Source organism: Scomber japonicus, chromosome 3 (genome assembly GCF_027409825.1).
Source record: "Scomber japonicus isolate fScoJap1 chromosome 3, fScoJap1.pri, whole genome shotgun sequence".
Classification (NCBI taxonomy): Eukaryota; Metazoa; Chordata; class Actinopteri; order Scombriformes; family Scombridae; genus Scomber; species Scomber japonicus.
The window spans coordinates 19,468,502-19,482,971 of NC_070580.1; the positions used below are offsets into that span (position 1 = coordinate 19,468,502).

At 38.9% G+C, this 14,470-nt stretch overlaps 1 protein-coding gene across 1 annotated transcript; it reads left to right on the forward strand.

Moving 5' to 3' along the window:
* Window positions 1-4,137, forward strand: LOC128356200 (transmembrane protein 88). The gene is made up of 2 exons (XM_053316678.1): window positions 1-294; window positions 3,910-4,137. Exons 1-2 carry the CDS (start codon window positions 1-3, stop codon window positions 4,135-4,137), a joined length of 522 nt encoding a protein of 173 aa, XP_053172653.1.
* The last annotated feature ends 10,333 nt before the right edge of the window (window positions 4,138-14,470 follow it).

Below are 14,470 nucleotides of genomic sequence, written 5' to 3' on the forward strand. Positions count from 1 at the left end.
ATGTGTGGTATGGACGTAGACCTAGACGATGGGGGTTCGGGTGAGGAGGAGAAAGAGGAGCATCTCTGGATCGGGGAAGGAGTAAAGATGCTGCCCCCTCCTGTGGCCCACAGTGGGGGCAGTGCGTGGGGCAGTCGCAGGGGCAGGTGTGGCTGCGTGGCCTGTGGGGCAGGTCTCGTCCTCTGGAACCTTTGTGTCGTCTTAGCCAGCACTCTGCTCCTGGCTTTGGTCTTCTCCGTGGTGCTGCTGCCTGCGATGCTGCTGCTCTACGCTGGTTTCCTCTGTCATTCCAGGGTGAGTTGTCAGTAGTACTGTGTTCTCATCTCAACAAATATTACTTTGCGGGTTATTGTCTTTGGACAGGAAAGTGAGAGATAAGAGTTGTGAGGATATAGGGCTCCAAAATTCAGGTTGTAAAATTAAGGCTGCATCTCAGATAATCCTGCCTCTGCATGCCTACCTGCAGGATACTGGGCTGATGTTAATAATCACTGGCAAAGAATCAAGACTATGGTATTACTGGTTACTGTTTACTGGTGGTAGGAATCACAGGAGGCCTCATGGCTCAGTGTCTTTCAAGTGAGCACACATGAAATTGGATTTTTTTTTTCATGATTTATGATAGTTGCGCAATAAGATATGTGATGTTTGCGTGTATGTATGTGATGCTACAAATAAGGCCCCCAGGAATATGTCACCCACTTACCTCTTAACAAATGGGTTTGTCATATACAAAGGAGTGGGTGTGTGTCTTGTGGCCTAGTGGTTAAGAGGTATTGATTGATTGATTGATTGATTGATTGAGGTAGCTCAAACCCTTTCTCTCTCTTCCCACATTTCCTCTCTGTATCTTTACTGTCATTGTCAAATAAAGGCAAAAAATGTGAACCCTATTGAACAACCATGTCCATGTTTTTTTACATTCCTGATTACTGGAAACAAACGGCATGGATAACTGAACTACTATATGTATTTAGACCATGATTCAAGCAAGTCTGTAAACTACAAATCTCTATGCGGGATGTGTCCTTAAGACCATGTAATTGGGGCACCACCCTAACCTAGTGGTCTGAGAAACATGACATGCAACGTCCCTGCTGCATCCTGGTTTAAAGTGCTTTAAGTGGTCTCTGGCAGGAACCCTTCTTTTCTTCTCCCATGTTCACTTTCTTTCTACTGTCAGGTTATGTTATGTTGGGTTGAAGTTTCTTCAGTTTCTGAAGAGTGGGCTGTTAAGAGACCCCAGGTTTCTGCACAAATCTGTCAATCAATCAGTGAAACTATATTTGAAAAGCACCTTTCATGCAGGTTAGTGCAATTCAAAGTGCTGCAGAGATGACTGACAAGCCAATAATTAGACAGTAAAAATGTGGACTGTTTGGGACTAATGCACATAAGCAATAAAAAATTACGAACGTGAAATAAAATAAAAACAGATAATAGCAACAAAATAGAGTGAAATAAAAAAATGTAAAACTAGATAAAATAAATTTTAAAAACAATCAATAAGAGGGAAAAGAATAATATTAAAGTTTTAAATTTATGTTTAAAGATATCAACACTACCAGTTGCTCTCATGTCCTCATAAGATCTTTCCAGTGGCTCAAGTGGCTCAAGTGAGAGTGAGAGAATCAGAGCCCTAGATTCAATGCTAAGAAATGAGTATGTCAACATGGAAGAAATTAGAAAAACTTTTATGCTTGTGTTGAGGCCCAATAAAGCACCTATACCAATAGCAGTGTTATCAATATTTTTTATATTGACAGTGACTGAAATAACTTCTTGTATGTGAAAGGATTAGGTTAGGGTTAGTCACTTGTTGTGACAAACTCATAGAGAATTATCGCCCAACTCTGCAGTTACCCTGAGCTCTATGGAGCATTTCTGCGTTTTTCAGCCTTTGTTTTGCTTTTAGAGCCCTTAACTTTGTTGTGTTTGTTCACTCTCACTGGTCTCATCAGTGCCATTTTCCTTTACAGCAGGAAGCTGTTTTCAGCTTGAAAGCTTTGGTAAACCCACTGTGCACTACCTGCCCAGCAATCGGCACACAAAGTTAAGGTTTAGCTGGTGACAATCGTCTGACATTTAGCACCTTAAAAGCCTCGTATTTCCCTCAGGGGCTTGGGAAGACCAAAACCATGCTAAAGGGGAGTGAATATTGAACTTACGTTCAAAAGGTGGCCAGAAATAAGCAACCATCTGCTAACAGTTTTACCTTATCAGCCTTTAAAAGTGATTGTGTTGTGTTTATGGCTCGTTTCTGTTAACTCCGAGTAGCCAAAAAATTACCTAATGCAGGTTTAAGAGGATAGTGTTCTGCCGCAACATGGCAGTATGTTACCAGTCATTGACTAGGAGGAATTTGCCCTACCCCTGCCCACTCCATGTCCTTTATCTTCACTGGAGGTTTAGGCAATGCCATTTGTGGAGAATGGCAGGTTAATCTGTTATTAGGTCTGGCATGATGCCTTGAACCTCTGTTGGAGGTAAACAGATAATCAGAGCCTTAAGGGAAAGTCTTTTTGGCAGCATAAGTTAAACACATACACCTGAAACCCTCTCCACAAAGGTATTCAGGCTTATTCTTCATGATGTATTTGTTGTTGTGTATTATGAACAATATGCCCATTCCAAAAGATTAAGACTGAACTTGGATACTGGAGCCTGTCTGACAATGTTTCTGGTTAAGAAAGAGATGGGTGCGGCTCATTTTTTGACAGATTATTACTGAAGGCATCATGCCAAACCATCTTGTGAAGATCTACAGCTCACCTTGCAAGGCTTCTGACAGGCCACCTCTGATACAGTTGGTCCTTTTCCTGTAGGCCTCGGTTGTCTCGATTATGAATGATTTGGTTTCTGGAAGCAGAGCAGCGTATGACAGAGCAGACAAATTAAGAACATGCAATGTGTATGCCTGCAATGAGACTATAATCCTGATTAGGGCAGAGGAAATGTCAGTTCAGAGCAAACAATTACAGACAATGTCAATCAGAGAGTTCTCCTCATTGTGGAGACAGACTGAACATGGAGAGAGGGACCCACTGAGACAAGGCTGTCTGATTTGGTGCCAGCACCAGCTGTGCACAGATATACTGACAACAGTTGGAAAATGCACTCAGTGAAAACACAGTGTTCACTTGACAGAGGTGTGTGTGTGTGTGTGTGTGTGTGTGTGTGTGTGTGTGTGTGTGTGTGAGTGAGTGTGGTAAACACTACTGTTGCTAGGGTACATTTGTCGGAAGCGAAGTTCCTTTTGAAAACACTTACAATAGGAAATTGTTTAGCTTCAGCCATAATCAAATCATTTTGAATATGTTGTCTGAGTGTGTTTGTGAGTTTTACAGAGAAAAGGAGATAATGTGCTTGTACTTTGTGTGTGTGTGCGTGTGTGTGTGTGTGTGTGTGTGTGTGTGTGTGTGTGTGTGTGTGTGTAACCCCAGTATAAGCTCTTGTAAAAATGCCAGTATGCACTTCTGCAGCTGTGACTTCAGCTGCTAACCTCATATGCACCCTGATCTCACCTCTCACTCTCTCCTCATCTGTTCATTTTTTTCCTCCTCTTCCTGCCTCTTTTCATCTTTTTCATCTTCTCCCTCTCACTGGTCGTCACAGGTGATTGACAGCTCAGAGGCTTACTGACAGCTCTGAGCCACTTCTTATCTGTACTGTAGAAAGCGGCTGAGAGAGACTCTGTCACAGCTCACTACCCACACGGTCCCACTCCTGCACCCTGAGCATATGCAAACACACATGTGCACACACTAATCACACCTAGTGAATGACAAATCCTACCGCTGTGCTTTGTGACTGAAGAGAAACAACTACTGCTTGTACCAAGATGTTCATCATGTTGTCCGGAACCCTTCTGTCTACTCTTATGATCCCCCCCTGTGTTTGTCCTCATAGGTCCTTGACGCCCCTTCTGCTATCTGCCATTATCTAGACGACAACAGCTGCTCTGCCCTCATCATCCTTGGCTTTGTGATGATGTCACCACTTGTGGTTGTGGCGGCCGCAGTCTTCTGTGGGTTGCTCCGAAGGTTTCGACTCCTGCTTCTCATTCAGCCTATCTCACGTGCCTGGTACAGAGGGCGGCTGCTGGACTGGGTGAGCAGTGTCCATGCCTGGGTCTGATCTGGACACAATGGGAGGTGCTGAGTGTCAGACATGTTGACAGTCAGGATGGATCAGAAAATTAAATCAGTGTAAAATTAACCACAGAGGTACAGGGGGTAGACACATCATCAGGAGGACACCGTAATACATGATGATTTCCCAATCATTCTTCAAAGATATGAACTTGATTTCTGATTCTCATAGTTATTTTATCCATTTCATATATTTCCTTTACATGGTCCTTCAATTTACAGTTAATTAAGTTATCATCTGTTAACCAGTTCCTTGTAATTTGTTTAATTATTGTTATTCTTATCACTAAAAGCAAGTAATAATAATAATACATTTTATTTAAAGGCGCCTTTCTTGGCACTCAAGGACACCGTACAGAATTAATGAAATTAAAAACACATTAAAAAGAAGCAACAATACAAATAAAATATAAAAATAAAGACAAGTGAGAGTCTTTCCTACTACTTTCCTCAGGTATTTTCCTAAGACGAAGAATTAGAAGGATTAATTTTCATTTAATGAACCAAGACTATTAGACCATTTTCTAATAGACTTTTCCCAGAACTACTGGAAGTACTTCTTAGTGACTAGTGACCAAGTGCAGTGATATTCTGGAGTCTCTGCTAATGGGAACTTCACTGTGATGATTAAACCAAGAAGCAGTCCAGCACATAACTTAATTAAAAAAACAAGACATAACGTGTTAATTAATGAGCTTTAGAATTGCTGGTAGTCGGATTTTGTTACCTCTGTTTACTGTCTTTATGTTAAGCCTGCGACAGGTATTAGCCTGCGACAGCTATGAGAGAGGTATTGATCTTCTCATTGAAATATATCCCAAAATGTCAACCTTTTCTTTCAAGGCCAGGTTTGTGATGTTTTTGTGTTAGCTGCATTTTAAAAGCTGTCTCTCTTATTTTGTCTACCCCTTGTACATTTCAAGTCATTTTGTGATTTGTTGAGTACAAAAAACAAGATTGTGCTTAAGTTCAGTGTAGCAATCTTCACCTCTTATTTGGCTTTACTTCAGAAAGTTAATATTCCGTGAGTGAGATGAGTAACATCTTTATACTTTAGGGATCTATTATGCTTTCCTTATTTTCAGTCATATAATGTTACAAAGTCAAATGTTCATGTTCAAAGTGGCCAGCGTTTTAAATAATGGGATAAACGTATGTAGAGGTGATCCCTTTTTTGTACTTTCAGCCCAAGCCGATGTCAGCTTGTGACAGGTTTCCATATGTGGTCATCTGCTCCACACTGCCCTGCTAACATTAGAGCGTTCTTCCACTGTCTTTGAGTAACTCCATAAAAAAGTAAGGTAAAGAAAAATAAGTTGTTTACATCCTGGTGATGTGCTGTTCGTCTGCAGCTCTACATCAAACATCATAATTACTATGTACTATGTACTATACCGAAGAGCTCCAAATATCTCCATATGTTTTTGTGTTGACTGGTTTTTAGCGCCACTAACAAAGCTTGTGCACGTTTCACTTCTTGTAAAGTCTTCACAATAAAAGTCTCAAGTTATTTAGTCATTTAAAAACTTGATGAAATATAATGCAGTAAAGCAGGAAATGCTTTGGGCTTGCATCAACGGTAACTTAACATGACTCTGGTATGACTGCACCTTGGCAGGCTTTTGGAAAATTGCTCAATCAGAAGGGGAGTCCAAAAGAAACTTCATTTTATCTTGACATGGTAATAGTTTGATCAAAAACCGATATATGACAGTATTCAATTTTAATTTGTGTATAAAATCAATATTTTTGTGATTTTGTATCTCCTGTTTGCTAACTTTGTTGACATGGTTACAGAAATGTATTGCTGTAAAGTTATTTGTGGTTTCATTAGAACTCTAGCAAAAAGTAAACTTGGTCCAGTATGTTGGCCTCAGTTCCCTTCAAGCACCCTAAAAACGGGGTTAAAATGTAAAAAGCAGCATACATGTACTTTAATATTGTCTGTAAGGTGAATTACTGTAAAAGGACAATGATGTTTGTACTTCTTGGACAAATGTAGCATCATTAGCAGTCCTGTCTTGTGTGAGGGTGTGTATGAAACATATTTCTTTCTTTTAGGTGACATGCCATAAAAAACACTATCATAAAAACAACAGAAGTTAACAGAACGACAAAGTAATGGCTGTTTAGAGGGACCCAGGTGTTAAAGTGGGGTTTGAATCATCAGAGCACATTCTGCTGCTTCTTTGTTTTCTGGTCATTTAAATTCATCAGTGACACACACGCTGCACATCCTTTTTATCAGTGTGTCCTCGCTCTGTAATTAAGTGTTCAGATTTGAGGTTTATTTCTCAGAAGAAAACCTTGAATCATATTTTATGAGGAACAGTTATTACTTGTCCTGTGGAGTTATTATCATATTATAATATATTGATTTTCATTTAAATGTATTCATTTGTGTGGTTTGTCTGTCTGTTTATGTCCATGATGTTATTGATCCATTGTATTTAAATTGTTTGTTTACAATAATGAAGCCCTGTTGGTTCCAGTATTGTAGCAAACTGTGTAAAAAAAGGGATGAAATCTATATCTTTTTATCTGGCCATGTTGTGCTGGTAAATGTCACACCTGAAGTCATTTATTGCGGCAGATAATCAGGGTTGGTTTTGTTTTGCTCTTCATTTTCAAAACAATCACACACTGTCATGTTCAGATAAATAAAAAAAGAACCTTTCCCCCCCCAGAGCGTCTGTTTTGTGATGTAACCTGTTTATAAAAGTATAAAGTGTGATGATTCAACTCTGACTTTGACTCTAGTAGATGCAAAATACACACAGAGAAAGGGCATTATAAGGACAAACAAAACAATATTAGAAAGTCTCTGACTAACTTCAGTCCATCATCCCTCTCACCCTTCATTTACCTTCTGTTACAGTCTGGCTTATAATCAATACTAGCAATACATTCACATGTGTGCAGTACAAATGAGTAAATTAGCTAAATAAAGAAAAATGTTGTCACTGATTGGTCACGCAGGCTGTCCTATGTGTCTTCATTCTCCTGTTTAGAGAGCCTGCAGCGTTGACATTTGACTGCATGTGTTGTGCATTAACATTTCAAATCTGACCCGTCAGACCAGCCCACAGTAGCAAGGTTGTGATTTGTTAGCCCTGCTTACTGAATACAGATCTGTCTGCCTTATCAAATCTCCTTTTGGAACACACAGAAATGGGTCTGTAGAACTGAAATTTTCACTATTTTATTAAGGCCAGTTCTTGTATTTCAACATTTAACATGTGAGAAGTCTGTCTTTGTTTGTTAAAACAAGACCAAGAGTTGTGAGAATTGTCCGACTTGTAAATAGTTTAGCGTTCACACAAAACTCCAACTAATAATAATAATAATTACAACTGGGAAACTCAGACTTTGCTTGAGAATGTAGCAAATACACAGTCATTTTAACCATTTCATGAACAACTCTTTGATCATACAACGATCTTGAGTTGTCAGATTACATCAAGTCACTTGTTTATGATGACACTTGTGAATCTTTCCTATGTTTACCATCATTCCCATATGACATGAACACAGCATTAGGTAGAGCAGTGATTTGAGCTAATTGTAATTATTGTAATTCATCCGGAGGGTGACATGAATGTCCCAATGCAACATTTCAGTCTACTGTAGCTAAAATGTTTAAACAATACCCAACAACACAACAGTCACTGTGTGTAGACTACTATTATAGGCATCCACATAATGTCCAATCTATATTAGGACTGGGGCAGCAGAGACAATTTACATTCATTTTGCTGTTCATTTGCAAAGTTTGAAGACTTGTCATGCAGCGCTATGTCTGCTGAGGTCAGTTCAGCAAAACTGAGCAGCTGCCGGAGCAGAAATCTTTCCAGCCCTGCTTCCAGCAGTTGAGTCTTTACCATCCAGGCATGAAGCCCTTCTGCTCAGCAAAAGCTCACTTAATCATATTGGGTGTATCATTGGGTGACTCACACAAATACACTTTGAAGTCATCCTCTGCATGTATACTGTGCACTGAGATGCAGTGTGCTCCCCTGAGTCAGAGAGAGGAGAAACAATTGTCTTATAATGTGGGTCAATCACTTGCACTGTTCTCTGTTGTTAAGTGGTTGACAATTAGACTAGATATTGAGTATGGAGGGTGGAATTTAAATAGGTGGACCAGACAATGAAAGCAGACATGTAAGCAACTGGCAGAGTTGGCACTGGGTCACTGATATGAATGCCATTTAGAACTACAACAACGATCCTTTAAACAATAATTGCAGATTATAAATCTCCTGTAGCGTCACTTGAAAATGCCCCAAAATCAATTTTAATTAATGTTGCCAATGAAGTTTATAATCATGCAGTTTTGTCCTTGTCTAATGAGAAGAGTAAATAAAGCTTGAAATAAGAAAATACAAGTGAGATCAAATAATTAATGGTTGACACATTTCACCAAAAACCACAAAGGTAAATTTGGCACAATAGGAAAAGTAATTAGGTTTCATCCTCTGGGAACCATGAATGTCTGTGGACAAAGAAGTCACCTATCATCTCATAGATGTAGATGATGAGATGTCTGTACAAAATTTCATAACAATCCATTTAGTAGATGTGGAGATATTTCGTAGACAATTTGGACCAAAATGGTGGACTAACTGACCACACATGACTAAATATAATCACATCCCTGAAGTGTAGAGACTTCAGAGTGAGAAACAAAGGCAGCTGATCAAATTGTGAACATACAGGTTTTCTTTTAGTAACTCGCTGACTCTTTAAAGTTGAATCCATTAGTGTGAGGGTTCTTCCGACTACTCTCTTCAGTCCCACACATTTTCACCAGAGTGCTGAATATGTGCGTTTTCACTGTTTTCTTTCAAAGTGGACTCTGTAATGGACTCTTCTGTCTGCCTGAGTAGCACTTTTACAGTACGAGGAGAGACGATAATTCAAAGCATGCGTATCAATGAGGAGAGTGAATGTAAAGTACCGACTGGAATGATTTTCAGTCAGCTGGAAAGTCAGGAATCAATATTACAGTTTTAATATTTGAGCTCAGAGACAACAAACTGACTACTCCAGTAATAACAAATGAACAAAAATAGGTTGTTAGGCCGGCTTTAGTGTATTGGGAAGATAAATTGTTAAATTATATTGTTAAAAAAACATGTATCAGCAGCTGTAAGTCCCTTGAGGACATTTGTCACAATATTCTTTATTACTGTCATCATAGTCAAATTAAATAAGATCCTCTGGGTTATGATTCTTACTTTAATGTGTATTTTGATGCAAATTTCACACAGACAGGCATCAATTTGTCTCAATTACAATTTGGGCTTTTCATGTTTTTTTTCTCATGGCAACCAACTTATATCAGGAGAAATACTGATTATAATTTATAACTCTGGGAGTGGCAGTATGGACCACAAAACTATATGTGTAGTGCTTGTTTGTGCTCTCAGTGTCAAACTATTTCATGAGAAGAGTGTTGGGCACAAAGAGGACTTTGAGTATGAAGGTGCTGTAGAGAAGTGCCTGCTAAAAGACTATATCACCTTTTCTAAAAAAAATACACCAAAGAATGCAGGACAAACATAACATTACATTTCAGTGCATAATATATGTGTTACTTTAAAAAAAAAAAAAACTTTAGTTCCACACAGTGCAGTCATTAAGTATTACAGTAAGACGGTGGCACAACATTTGTCTCATGTGCTCCTCATGCATTTATTATAATGCTATTCATTTTCTTTGTTTAGCCAGCACAACATCTTTATCTGTAGCATTGCTAGCACATATTATCCCTGGTTTGTCATCAGTTCTTGTATTTCAACATTTAACATGTGAGAAGTCTGTCTTTGTTTGTTAAAACAAGACCAAGAGTTGTGAGAATTGTCCGACTTGTAAATAGTTTAGCGTTCACACAAAACTCCAACTAATAATAATAATAATTACAACTGGGAAACTCAGACTTTGCTTGAGAATGTAGCAAATACACAGTCATTTTAACCATTTCATGAACAACTCTTTGATCATACAACGATCTTGAGTTGTACTTTAGTTCCACACAGTGCAGTCATTAAGTATTACAGTAAGACGGTGGCACAACATTTGTCTCATGTGCTCCTCATGCATTTATTATAATGCTATTCATTTTCTTTGTTTAGCCAGCACAACATCTTTATCTGTAGCATTGCTAGCACATATTATGTTTTGAGTTACATCAACATCTTTCTTGTTGAATTGAGGCAGACAAGTATTGGTTAAGTTCATTTATCTATTCCTTTTATGTGAACAGCTGTGGCATATGATCATGCCTTTAGTTTATATGTTTTTCTTAGTTACGTAAACTGTGATTTTTGTTGCACAGTGAAAATAAATCAATTTTCTCATTGAACTCTTGGCAAGAAAATAAATATGTGTATTTCCCAAAATGTTTAAATATTCATTTAAAGGGAACAAGTCATGCATTTTGTTATATTATTTTTATACTTATGGTGACATAAGATGTCACATGTCTTTGTTAAACACGAACAAAGCTCCAAAACGTACATGGGGAACTATGTAAATATGCTCCATACAAGTCAAAGGGGCTTCAGCCTGTTCTAAATGCTTCGTTTGTGGTGTTACTTCTACTTCCTCCTCACGATGACATGAGATTTTTCATCCTCATGTGTGCATACATAAATGGCCGTCTGCATTGTTGCTAAGGTTGTTCATATTCTCATACCAGGTGTAGTTGAGAAGTTTCCATTTTGAGTAAAGAACAAGAAAAATCCTTCAGCTACTGTTTACAAAGCCTCATGAGCCAACTTCCAAGATGCAGCTTGTGGAAGCTAACCAATCAGAACAGAGTGGGCTAACAGTAGGGGGGCCTTAAAGAGACAGGAGCTCAAACGGCCTGTTGCAGACGAAGGCTGAACTGAGGCTGCGTAAGCCATTGTCATGTAAATGAGGAGTTTCTTGACAGTAGATAATGCAAAACAATCCTGTAGAGCTCCAAAATAAAAAATAAATACCTAGAAATGTACTGAAAATAACTAATAATAATTTAATGCTAGAAATCAGGACTATGCCTAACAGAGATTGCTAGATCTCATCTCTACATTTCAGTCCCATTGTGCTGGACCACAGACTGAAAACAATGATAAACACATCACTGTCTGAATACATCCTGTCTGCATTGTCCACTTTGTACCAATCCACAGATTAATGTGAACAGATGAAAAACCTACGGAGCATTTTAATCAAGACCACTTAATTACTGAACATGTAAACAAGAAAAGTGGGTTTCTAAATTGAGTCCAAAGCAAACAAAAGAAAAGTGGTGATTACACACTGTCAACAAATTAATCTGCAGGATTACGGAAACTAACACACTGATTGTGTCTTATCAACAACCACACAGACTAAACATTATTCCATCATCCTAAAAACAGGATGAAGCAGGATTAGTGGAAGATGAGGTTGTGGTGGTTTGGGCTGCAGCAGTGTATTATATGTTTTATTTAGGTAAATGCAGCAGCGGGTGAATAAGCCTGTTTATGACCCTCCTCCCTCTGCAGCCCCTCGTCCTGCAATTTTCTTTTTAATTATCTTTCTGCCACTAACCACTACTTCAAATTAATATATCATCACCTCTATTTAAAGAGGGTTAAAATGAAACATTAAAAATAAATCTGTACTAAATGGCCAAAGGTTAAAATATATAACAAGTTGGTGCAGGATGAAGCAAGAAGATGAAGATTAATTTAGTCTGTCTCTATGGCAGCAGATGTTTGTGGTATGTGTCTTTAATGTTAATGTGTGGCATCCTTCTTCATAGCGTGCTGCATGTGTGTGTGAGGTGTTTGTTATTGTGCTTCTGCTGTGTTTGCAGTATAATACAATTACGCGTGTGTTGGAACTGTACCCACCATGTGCCTCTGTTATGGGCACGAGTGGCCAAGCAAATAACCACTGTGTTAGTACGCAGATGTTCACCGGCACACACGAGGAAACAAATTCAGATCCCTCATTTTCTCTGCACATCCTGTGGTGGCCAACTGCTGGTGATAAAGCGCTGGAATACAGAAGGATAATTATGCCTATAGCACACTGTCAGAGGAGACAACACTTCCAGGGTGGGGCGGGGGCGTGAAGAGGTGAAGGCTTTTAATTGTTCTAATGAACCTTTTGTCATATAGGCTTCATTTATGCTCATCCAATTAGCATTTGCCATGAAGGAGGTGTAGAAATCCTCTCGGGCTTTGGAGGAGAAGTACTGCAGGAGGTGGTGTCAAGAGCTGGAGACAGTAAACTGACAAGTACATAGTTTCTAAGAGTAATCAGGCTTTTGCTTTGTATGCTTGAGGTAGTACAAAAAACAATTGATTTAAAAAAGAAATTACATAAGATACTATTAAAGCAAGTTGTAATGTTTGCAGCTTTGGAGTCTGTGCAGTAGTGAGAGAGATGGGGAGAGCGATACCACTTTCATGTCTGTATGTAAATATGTAATTGGAGCCAGGAGATGGTTATCTTAGCTTAGCATGAAGACTGGAAACAACTAGCCTGACTCCAAAGGTTGAAAAATAAATCTGCCTATAGATGCACTTCTAAAACTTAATAATGAACACATTATGGACTTTAAATGTACCAGCAGGCAGACTTTGTTTTATCTTGGCACCTCAATGATGTTAGTTTAGATAACGACACAACACACTCAAACCTATTTAGTATAGTTAGATGCTGAAGGCAAAATGTAGGAAAGTAATCCACATAAATTGTTTATTCATGCATTACATAGACATTTTGGGCAGCTGTCCCTCCAACAGTGTTATGATTAGTTAAGCAATGTAACATAATGAAGCACAACAACAGGCCCATTTAATAATATGGTCACTGGAACCAGAAGTAGGGGAACAACAGCACTTCCGGACCAGTCGCAGTTCTAAGCTCTTCTTTCAGTAATGATCCACTCATCAATTGTACTTGTTGTACTCGTCATCGGGTCTGAATTTCAATTTGTACAATTGTTTTGGTTCATGACTTAAAGGACAGTACATCCTAAACCAATAGTTTGGGGCTCAAATGAACATTGAAATAGTGTTTTCTTGCTGTAATCATTCATCCTGTTCATACTGGCCATAAGAAGATCCCCTCATAATGAATTTACAGTATGGTAAGAGGCTTCAGCTGTCCAAATTAGTCAGTATCTTATTGTCTCTTTAGTGCCAAATTATCTAGAGCCCTTTCATTCAATACCCCACCCAAACTGTACACCACCTATCCAGTTATCAGCCCCCTACTGCAACTCAACAGAGAAAAACTGTCTGAGGAGCAACAAACGGGGACATTTTAAACAACAAAGAGTCTGCAACTGTGGTCGTAAAATTCACAGATGACAGCAGAACACCTGAGTAAATCAAAGACAACTACATGTTCTTTACACTTCTGTTGATGACGAGATGTCTGATACTGATCATGTGTGATTTCAGAAGAGAGAAGCAGAATACAAGGTGTTTTCCTCCTGCTGGTTATAATAACAGAGCCGTTTTCACTCATTTTCAGGTTACAGAGATAATCATGGTCAGTGCTTAAAATCAGTGTATTCTGTGTCACAAATTGTGCTCCCAATCACAGGCAATCATGAGTGAGTATTCACAGTGGTGGTTGGTGTAATATTCCTCGTTGTTCCTTCTGGAGCTCTGTGTGCAGCGTGAAGCTCAACCTGGCTACAAAATGATGGCTTTTTTTAAAAACAGCAGAGGCTTTTAAAATGGTCAGGCACTAATATTAAAGAATAATAACACAAAACTGTGATTTCCTGCCAACGTAATTATTTTTGTCTCATCTGTCCTCTTTCACTCTTTGTCTCTTTTCCTGCTTTCTGCTTTCTGAAGCACTCTTATAAAAATGAATCTGTCCTATGAGCCATTTACATCAGACTCTCTCAACCAATTTTCTACTCTTGTACTCCCCATCTCTCTCTCTCTCTCTCTCTCTCTCTGTCTCTCTCTCTCTCTCACTCTCTCTCTCTCACTCACACACACACACACACACACACACACACACACATGTGCACACACTCTGCCTTTCCTCACACCTTCCTGCAACAGAAAATTACAGCTCTCCAGGTATTTACCATCCCATCAACCATGTCTATAATCTCTTTCTATACGGCCCCCGTGCTGCACATATGGTGTTATCCCATTTCATAATCTTCCCGTTTACCTTAAAGTAGAAGAAATGTTGATTCACCTATGGAGATTTGTTTATTTCACTCACCAACCTCCCTCTGTCCAAATTCCTCTCCATCTTTTCCTTTTTAAACATCAGCATGTTAGCAATGTTGCTCTATGGATGGC

What these genes read in the sequence shown, in the direction of transcription:
- LOC128356200 (XM_053316678.1), top strand. Translation starts at nt 1, where the DNA reads ATGTGTGGTATGGACGTAGACCTAGACGATGGGGGTTCGGGTGAGGAG. An exon ending in GTTTCCTCTGTCATTCCAGG is followed by an intron (nt 295 to 3,909) that starts GTGAGTTGTCAG and finishes TTGTCCTCATAG; the next exon opens with GTCCTTGACGCCCCTTCTGC.